Source organism: Dipodomys merriami, unplaced genomic scaffold (genome assembly GCF_024711535.1).
Source record: "Dipodomys merriami isolate MVZ:Mamm:240054 unplaced genomic scaffold, mDipMer1.0.p SCAF_4, whole genome shotgun sequence".
NCBI classification, from domain to species: Eukaryota; Metazoa; Chordata; class Mammalia; order Rodentia; family Heteromyidae; genus Dipodomys; species Dipodomys merriami.
The window spans coordinates 40,754,132-40,764,403 of record NW_027205603.1 but is presented as its reverse complement, the minus strand read 5'-3'; the positions used below and the strand labels follow the sequence as shown (position 1 = coordinate 40,764,403).

At 40.8% G+C, this 10,272-nt stretch overlaps 1 protein-coding gene across 7 annotated transcripts in view; it reads left to right on the top strand.

Moving 5' to 3' along the window:
- The first annotated feature begins 390 nt into the window (after positions 1 to 390).
- Positions 391 to 10,272, top strand: part of Cpa6 (carboxypeptidase A6) — a 267,672-nt gene continuing 257,790 nt past the window's right edge. For all 7 annotated transcript variants that reach the window (XM_069990861.1, XM_069990868.1, XM_069990862.1 and 4 more), the window contains exon 1: positions 391 to 700. In XM_069990861.1, coding sequence (XP_069846962.1) covers positions 585 to 700 — 116 coding nt within the window. In that variant the 5' untranslated portion in view covers positions 391 to 584. The remainder of the gene's footprint in view (positions 701 to 10,272) is intronic.

Sequence of the window (10,272 nt, the reverse complement as noted above, 5' to 3'; positions counted from 1 at the left end):
CCTTCCTCTTGCGCAGGCGCTCTCGGAACTACACGCTCCTGGGTGAGCAATATGCTGTGCGAGAGCCAACTGTAAGCCTGGAATGTTCTATGACTGCTTGTTGGACTCATCGTTAGACTTCATTTGCAACTAGGAAAGGGTCCTTGTGCTTTGGAAGGTAGTAGAAGGAAAATGATTGTCCCAAAGCGGGGCTTCGAACTGGCAAAGCAGACAAACCCAAACCGACCAGACTTGTCAGAAACAACAGCACCCAGTAAAACTCCTGCCATGAGTCAGCTCAGGGGAGGCCCAGCCCCTTCCAGTGAGTCTGATGAAGGATCCTGCCCTGCTGCTGGGCTGGGCTGGGCTGGCTGCTGCTTCTCCCCAAACCAAGTCTTCACAGCAACTTCCCTTCCCTAGCTGTGTAAAACTTTTTTTTTTCCCTCCTTGCGGCTGGAGAGAAGTGTCACATTTTGCTCATTCCCAAGCCTTCTCCCCCACCCCCCTCTCAGACACCGACGTGCAGGGGTGAGCACGGGTGCTGTGCAGCCACCTCTAGCTTCCTCCTCCTCCAAGTTACTTTCAACTCCTCTCCTGGTAAAACTATGAAGTTCCCCGGGAAGTCCAGAAGCTCGACAGCTGCTTTTCTGCCTGTTTGCTGTCTCTTTTTGAAGATTCTGCAACCAGGGCACAGCCGCCTTTATAACAACCGCTATGCTGGGTAAGTGGAGGGACTTTCATGTGTATGGCTTTCATTTGGATAAAGGGTGGGGGTGCCTAGTCTTCTGCTTTCTTCTGGTTCAGGGTCTCTATGTGAATTTGCAAGCTTTCCTGGTCTTCTCTATAAAATGTACAGTGCTTTTGGCTGAGCTCACTGAGTAAATGTGGACAAGAGTGGCCTCAGCTGTGGACCCTGGGTTGAATGGGATTCAGTCTTTGGAGTAGCCATGCCTAGTATTTGCAGAATTTATCTGAGTTGATTCTGAGGGATGCTGTTATACTGTGTGAATTGTGACCTGAAAATTAAGGCTTCTGATGTAGAATTGTATTCAGGCACAGTGGGTTGAAATTCACCAGTGACTAATTTAAGAACTGAGTGTGATTTTTGTTGTGTAATACTTGTTAGCCTTCAGAGCAGTTGTTAAAGATTTTTTTTCAGATCTAAACAGTACAAATAATTCAATTCAAAAATAAATAGAAGTAGCCAGCTGTAAAACTCTGGGTATTTGTCTGAAGGCAAAGCAACAATTGGTCCCCCTTCCCCACAGGTTTGCAAGTTTTGCAATGCGGCTTTCTTATGGAAGCCCAGAGCTGGATATAAAGCAGTACATTGCTATGCGTGCTCTTATTATCCCAAGGCTTACTGTGGTATAGACAGCATATGTGTGACTCAGCTTTGCAGGGGGTCATTGTTTGAATCTGGAAATTATGGCATGCCTGCATATAGGAGAGGAAGAAACTCAAATAGTTCCTGTAGTTCAACTGCTTCAAAGAGAGAAGGAAAGCCAGTGTCCTTCATATTTTTCAGGAGTTTACTATCTCTCAAGAATCTCCAGCTGAAAAAAGTTTTCATAGTGGTGGGAATTATGGCCTGGAAAGTAATCAACATGCTAAAGAAAAGGGTTTTTTTTAATAGAAATAATGTGAAAAGTTGATGTGAACCCTGGAAGAGAGAATTGTGTTGTTCCTTCTCTCCCAAAGGATCTGAGCATTGCTTTTCGTGATCCTCTGAATGTGTTTCTAGGAGGGAAATTTAAAAATATATCCTTAATTTTAAAGGATGCAGGCAGCAGGTAGAAGTGTTGGTTGAGGTAAGGGTTGTAGGTGGGAGTATGATCCCCCAATTTTCCTACCCTTGTGTTCTTGGAAGGAATAGAAATGATCTGACATCAGAGGCTTGCTTACCCTTTGGAGTCCTGAACACAGAAGGCCAGACTTTACATCCTGTAATGTATCACTCCCCACCCCCAACCTCCCCTTTGCCATATCTGACCCTCTTTGTCAATGTGTCAATTAAAGAAGTCCCTTCCTGACTGATTTGTCGCATAAGATTGTAGAAAAGTAAATTGTGACTCTCCTGGCTGATGCTGGGTCATATGATAAACATGTATCCAGAGTGAGATGTGCCCATGAGACATAGGATCTCACTCCTCCACTCAGCTGCAGGCCTGTCCATAATTATTTCAGCGTGTTGCATTCCTCAGTGATAAGTTACTAGAACTGCTCCAGCTGAGCAGGTGTGTATCTGTCCCTAAATAGCACCTGGCAGAGGACATAGGCCAGTGGCAACGTCTTTGCTATAGCATTTTAAGCATGTGGAGCCCTGCTGGAGGAGACTGAGCCATCTACTCTGTTGTTCTGCACTAAAAGTAATAATTGCCATTTTCTCTTCAGCCACCAGATAATAAGACAGTCCCAAATGTATAAATTACCAGATGCCTGAAAGTTGTAAGGAAAAAATAAATAAGAGGAAATAATGAGAAGCTAAAGAACTGATCCTTCCCTGTCGATCACAACAGGAGCCTAAGTTCTCTTTCAAGCCAGGAATATTTCTGAGTCTATTCCCCACTGAGAATGGAAGTCTTTAGCTTACTTTCATGAGATGTATGCCATTATCTTGTTACCAGGAACAGGGATTGGGGAAGTGTCTTTGTCTTAAGAACTACATTTTATGTGTTTACCTGTTTGGGAACTAGAATCTGATGGGAAGACAGGGTAGAGTAGTGTTTAGCATTATTTTTGACTAGCAGTTATTTTAAGCTACCCCATGTTTTTATCCTTTAGTTATGTTTCCTTTGTTCATTAAAAAAATAATTATAGTACAAGTCTATTTCTTGTATTCTTGTCAAGATATTTGGTATGTGTTAGTGAATCCAATAATATGTGATTATCATTTTGCAGGACCCTGAACACAAAAACAATTAGGTCACAACAAAAAACACCAGCATAGCTTCAGAGAGCAGCTAATGAAGTAGATTGTTTTTATATGTAATCTAATAACAATTGGATAGGGCCAATTGTGTAATCAATGTTTAGTAAATGGCAAATTTAAAGATCTCAGGAAACAAAACAAAAATGCATAGAGTGACTTCAGGGAAGATCTAATGGCAAAAGCTAATACCATTTGGAGGTAAATTATACATAAAGGCCCAGCATGGTAGTACTCACCTGCAATCCCATCTACACAGGGGGCAAAGATCTGGATGACTCACAATTAGAAGTCAACTAAGACAAAAATCAAGACTACATCTCAACCAGTTGGGCATGATGGCAAGTACCTGGCATCCCAGAAACAGAGGAGGGATACATAGGTAGGAAGATCAAGGTGCAGAGGCTGGCCTTGAGGGGAAAAAGACTATCAGACTAAAGCAAATAACTAAATGGCTGAGGGCATGGATCAAGTGGTAGATCAATTGCCTGGGCATTAGTATCCTGGTAAACTGAAGCTCTAAATCAACCCCAATATGCCTAAAACATAAACATTACATCTTTTGAAAGGCCTACAAATACACAGAAAAGAAAGTAAGTTGAGGGCTGGAAATGTGGCTTAGTGGTAGAGTGCTTGCCCAGCATGCATGAAGCCCTGGATTCGATTCCTCAGTACCACATAAACAGAAAAAGCTGAAAGTGGTGCTGTGGGCTCACGTGGTAGAGTGCTAGCCTTGAGCAAAAGAAGCTCAGGGAGAGTGCCCAGGCCCTGAGTTCAAGCCCCAGGACTGGCAAAAAAGAAAAAAAAAAGAAGGAAAGTAAGTTGATTTCTTAACTTTCAAATATCACTCTATCGATAGTCTGCTTTTAGAGGCCAGCAGGGTCTTCAAATGCCAAATCAACATTTTGGTTGTAATTGAATGACACTCTATGAGTAAGATTTTTATACAAGGCCACAGCACTGTGCGCTTTTTCCCCCCTCTTTCTAGTTTTTCTAGAAATAGATCTAGTGTTGCTTTATACTGTGATATCTAACACAAAAAAATGATCTGTGTCATATGATCTATCTGTGTCACAGAGTAGATTTTTTTTTAGTGGTAGTAAAAGTAAGGTCTAAGTCAATAAAACACTATAAAACTAGTGGTTATCATAGATAGGATTTTGAAAACTATTATTTATTCATGTATTTTTCATAGCCTTCTTTAAGTCAGCCACAGTGTAGCATAAGTCCTCAAGTTCAACTGTCTAGGTTTTAATGTCTATTTTCCCACATTTATTAGCTCTATTATCTTGGGCAAGTTCCTTAACTGCTCTAGACCTAAGTCTCCTTATCTAGGATAATAGAGGCAATATTAGAACCATCTTCTTCAAGTTGTTGCAAGTATTAAAGTAATAGCATGGATATTGAATGGTTCTTGACACTTAATAAGTACTTGGTTGTATGAAATTAATAATTCTGTCAACATGCCTCTAGTATTCTTCCATTTTACACATAAGCTAAAGGAGTTATAGACTGATAGACTCAAGTTCAAGATCACTGTAAGGACACAGTTGGGATTCTTACTCCACTCTTTCTTTTACATTGGATTTTATTTATGTATTTTTATTATCTTTAAGTCATTGTACAATGAGGTGTTGATTCAACATACTAACTTATGAATACAAGGCATCTTGACCAATGTCACCCTTTCCATTGTTCTCCCCTCCCCCATCATCTAGCTCTTTCTTTCTTTCTTTCTTTCTTTCTTTCCTTCTTTCTTTCTTTCTTCCTTTCTTTCTTTTTTTGCTGGTCACGGGGTGGGGGTGGGGGTGTGCAAAGAGGTGGCTGAACTCCGGGCCTCAACTCTTCAGTTCAAGGCTAGTGCCCTACAACTTGAGCCACAGCACCACTTCTGGCTTTTTTCTGCTTATGTGGTGCTGAGAAAGGCAAGCGCTCTACCACTGAGCCAACTTCCCAGCCCAGCTCTTTCTTACTTTACAAACTGTACTCAGTCTGCCACGCATTTAGGCATTTAAAAGAATTACAACTTAGGAAAACCTGAAGGTTTGAATCTCATTTTGGGAATTGATAGTTTCAGGTGAGATTGGTAGTTTTTAACCTGGGTCTCCCCCTTTGGAGGGATGATGAGTCACTGGTGGTAAATATGTATTAGAAAGCCAATAAGTGATAGAAAACAAGATGAGATGAGGAACTTCAGATTATCACACACAAAAAGCATAGCACCAAAATGCCTGTGGACATGTGATCTCATCTATATAAGTATTACTTGAATGCCCATTGGGTGCCAAGAATATTGACAGACAGAGTGAATGCCCTTTGAGGGATATAGTTCAGTCAAGAGAAAAGGCCACACAATGAATGAATAGACAAGTGTACTGTACATGGACTGAGCCTACTGCCTGGAAGATTGATAGGTGTATTAATGCAAGGGTTAGAAATCCCCCATGGGGCTGGCCAATTTTCACCTTCTAGCCCTGCTGTGTCTCAACTGGTGGCTCAAAGACACAAGGCTTCCTCCTGTGTTTTTGCTGCTTCTTAGGTCTTAAAGTGACTGGTTTAAGAATCCACTTGCTGAGGTCCTCTGGATTCAACTTTCCTCATTCAAATCCACACTTTTGGCAGAGGGGCAGAGGTGGGGTAGAGAGGGGGGTTAAATATTTTTTAATTGTTAAGATACTGTACAGAGTGGTTATAGTTACATGAGTAAGGTAATGAGTACAGCCCACACTTATTAAAGTGACCTGTCATGTTCAATGATGTTTCTTCCCCTTCTCTTTTCATTCCTGGGGGAGCAGCTCTGGCAATGAACCTTACCCCCAGGCCTGTACATATGTGCACCCCCAGGCCTGTACATATGTGCATGACTGGCTATAGCAGGCAGACCAACAGACTGACTGACAAACAGCTGGTACATCTCAAGGAGCCAGTGTCTGGAATCCTCTTCACTACCAAGCATACATCTCTACTTGAGTACTTGTCCACTAAGCTCACTTGGGCATCTGCAAAATCAAAACATAGAAATTCAGAGAAGCAGATCTAAAGAAAGCAAGGCTTTTTTTTTTTTTTTTTTTTTTTGTCCGTCATGGGGCTTGAACTCTGGGCCGTCATGGGGCTTGAACTCAAGGCTAGTGCTCTGCCCCTTGAGCCACAGCACCACTTCCAGCTTTTTCTGCTTATGTGGTGCTGAGGAATCGAACCCAGGACCTCATGCATGCAAGGTAAGCACTCCACCTCTGAGCCACCTTTACCCAGCCCCTCTTATGTCATTTCTGAAGATATCTAATTCTTTCATGAAACATGTCTTATTTGTGCTTTTCTTTCCTTGGAATGGAGACTGACCACACTAGGACTTCTTTATCTCAATTTGAGTAAAGATCATTTTCTCCCAATGGATCTGCTTTCTCTGAGATTTAAGATACTGCCTTGTTCAGAGGTCTATCCTGGCCCCCTGGCTCTCTGGCTCCCTGGCTCCACCCACTCCAGATTCTTCTGCATTGTTTTTGAAACCTCCTTAATCAAACTCTGATTTCCTGCTGCTTTTCTATGATCTTCATCCATGAGACTCCTATCTAATTGAGTCAGAGAAGTCCTCACTCATGACAACGGCCTAAAGCAAGAAAGAAATACCTCAGCTCATGCATTCAAATGTGTGCTTTCTAAATGTTTGGGGAATTAACTGTAAAGAGTGTGTGGTGTGTTCTAAGTCACCTTTGTTGTTTCCCAGTACTAGGCCTCTTGCGCTTGCTAGGCAGTCATTCTTCCCAACTGAAGCCCTATCTCCAGCCCCTTCTTTCCATTGGTTATTTTCAAGGTAGGATTTGGCTTTAAGCCCAGCTTAGCTGGATTACAATCCTCCTATTTGTGCTTCACAGGATTGCGGAGGGAGCTACTGCTTCTATAGCTGGGAAAACAGGTGTATTCCACTATGCCTATCATAAACATTTATGTTTGAGCTGGCCTCAAACCCAACACATATATCCCCATCTCAGTCCCACAAGTAGCTAGGATTACAGTCTTGAGCCACTGTACCTGGCTCTAAGATCAAATTTGAACCTTTCTCCCGCAAGCATGTAGTTAATGTAATAATTAATAATTGTGCTGCATGCTTTTTTTGTTTGTTTGTTTTTGTTGTTGTTCATGGGGCTTGAACTCTGAGCCAGGGCACTGTCCCTCAGCTCTTCAGCTCAAGGCAAGTGCTCTACCACTTGAGCCACAGCACCACTTGTCATTTTTGATGGTTTATTGGAGATAAGAGTCTCATGGACTTTCCTGCCCAGGCTGGCTTTGAACCACAATCCTCAGATCTCAGCCTCCTGAGTAGCTAGAATTACAGGCATGAGCTACTGGCACCTGGTCTTGTCCTGCATTGTTTGAAAGTTCTTGTTAGCACTTGCTCTCTATTAATGGTAGAATATTTTTAGTTTTCCTTATATGCTAAAAGTGCTGATATTTATCAGTTGGTTATAACAAAGACTTTCTCCCTTCCTATACATTCTATGTGTTAGAGCCTCATGTTTAGCTTGTGAATGTAATACTTTGGATCTCTTCCCCTCTGACCTGAACCTACAGGCAGAATGCACTCCATAGGGATCAGTACTCTGCCTGCTCACTGAGCTAGTGGAAAGTTTTCCAAATGCTTTTGGACCACTTTTTCTTTAGAACTCAATCTGATCATGGAACCTTTACTGTGTGGCACTTTATGGCACCAAGGTACTTTCTGGGTAATACCATTAAGCACAATCACTTCCATCCCCTGAAAAACAACAGAAGATTGTTAATGTTTCATAACTTCACAGCTTATGTTACACAAGCTACAAAGGCATTCTATGTTTTTTCAGTCTTTTTAAATGGAATGAATGGACAGAAAATAACAAGTCTTTTGGAGACTTGCTTTAACCTCTTTATTATGATCTATCAACAGATAAGTGGTTTATTAGATTAGAATTTGCCTTGCTGAATAAAATGTCTTTCTACGCTGCCTATAGGCATAGGCAGTTTCTTTATGATAAAGTGGAATAAAGAGTGCTGTTGGATTGTTTGCTTTTTCTTTGTTTATTTGTTCTTTTATAGGAACCTCTAAACTCAATGACTTAACTAAAGAAATCCATTTCTCACTCACGTAAAACTCCAGAATAGTTATGACTAACTGGCAGTGCCAGAGAGCCAGGCTCCCTGTTGGCCCGGAGCTTTGCCATTCTCCTCCAAACTAGAGTCTTTTGTCCCTCATAGTTTAGCTTCAGGAAAGTGAGAAAAAAGATTATAGTCCACAAGTTCAAACATAACGTCTTTCCTATGGGTTAGAATTACTCAATGGGCTGAGATACAGGAGAGGCGGTGAAATAAGGTTACTAAGCCAAAGGCCCTATCTGAAAGAACATACGAGTTCTCATCAGTCACATGGACATCTAGTGACTTCCAACCCATTCCGCTTGGTTCTCCTGAAAGAACAATCCTTCCAGATGCACTTTAGAAGTTTACACTACAAGATGGTAAAATGTGTGCATTTTTTTTTTATAAATGATGGTTTCAAGCCATAGAATGTCAGAATTTGAGACAAACCATAGCCTAATCCCATGGCTGAATATCCGGGGAAGGAGAACTCTCCAAAGGCAGAAGGATTTGCAGAGCTAGTCACGGAGTTAGGACTAAATGCTCAGGTCAGTGGAGTTCATGATGCTCTTAACAGTTGATCCTACTGCCTTTGGTGAATCTAAAAATTATCTTACCCTTTCCTATTCCTGAGAATTGTTGGGGATGGAGTCAATTGACTTGGCAAGGCTGAGAAGTGTTTAATGAGGGCAGATTTCATTTCTTTACTATAAATATTTGTAGGGTGTTTGTCTGCTTTCTACTGGTCTGGGACTGTAGAGATGAAAGAGCAGTCCATGGGTACAATGTAATGAGTAACTAGGCAAGTAAACAAACAATTCCCACTCGAGGATCCCTGTGCCCACAGAGAAAACTCTTGGCATTGGGCATCTGAAGGAGGGGAGAAGGCTGTGAGCTGTGTCTTAAAGTACAAAGAAGAATTTGAATTAGTTATTAAATGTGCCAAGTATTTTGCATTTTTTTCTTTTAAATGGCAGGTACTGAAAGGATATAACCTGATTAGATTAAGACTTTCCAGACATAGGGAATATATTGGAACATAGAACTACAAGTGAGAAAGTATGGTCAAGTCTAGACAATCATAGCATGGCTAAAATAGAAGGTACTTTCTCCTTCTGAGTGCAGGGAGAGGTAAGGTAAGGCTGCAGATGTACCTAAGGGCATACCTTGTGTCCCATAGCCCACAGTTCTGATGACTCAAACACAATAGGATATAAATGAAGAGTATAAGCAGGAAATTTAGGTAATTACATTTTTTTAAAATAAACTTTTCTCTGAAATCGCTGATGTGGGAAGACTTGATCACTGATGTAGGTGGCAAAATTTCTGAGGTATTATGGAAATAACAATAATACAAGTTTACAATTGCAACAGAAGAGAATCAATTATAGAAATATTCAGAAATCGATTTTTTTCTAATTTTCACAATTAGATAATCAAATACTGAGAGGAGAAAGGAAATACCATGAATTATTGTAAATGCATATAACTAGGCTGAGTTCTTTGTCAATCACTTGGATACACAGGTCTGAAGAACAACATCAACAACAAATCCAGCCTGTGAAATATACTTCAGTGGCTGATTTCTTGAAACTTTGAGTACAGTACTAGGTCCATACAAAGAATGGAGAGAGAATATCCAGGTAACAAACCACTAGAAAAGTCTAGAAAGAGGTCCAGAAAATGATGATTAAAGGAAATAAGAGTTCCAAAAAAGGAAGGTCCTTTACCTAAATTATCACAAAGTGGTCCCATTTGTTTTCCATGAAATCACTTATGATATCAATGAGGGCACTTTTTTTGTGTGTGGAGTAGTGAGCTTTAGGCAATTGAGGATTGAATGGTTGTGAAGAAATGAATTCCTGAGCATAGATCATAATTTCAAGAAGTTTATCTATGAAAAAAAAAACAGGTGAATGCCATGGTGGCCATTAACTAGCTTGACTTGAAGTAGGGGGTTGCTATTTTGCTTTTTGCTTAAGATAAGAATAATGTGCTTATATTTTATGTCAGGTAGAATATATAAGAATGAAACTGTAGATAAAGAAGAGACTAAGAGAAAGAGATAGAATTAAATCTCTGAAGAGACAAATACTGGCTGGTCTAGCTTCTCTTTATAAGGCAGGGAGTAAGGTCCTGACTAAAACAGGGAGGATTTAGATTTAACATGTTTCTGAGGGAAATGAATTGTTTGTTTTCCAGTCCTGGGGCTTGAACTCAGGGTCTGGCTGCTCCATTTCTGGTTTTTGCTAGTT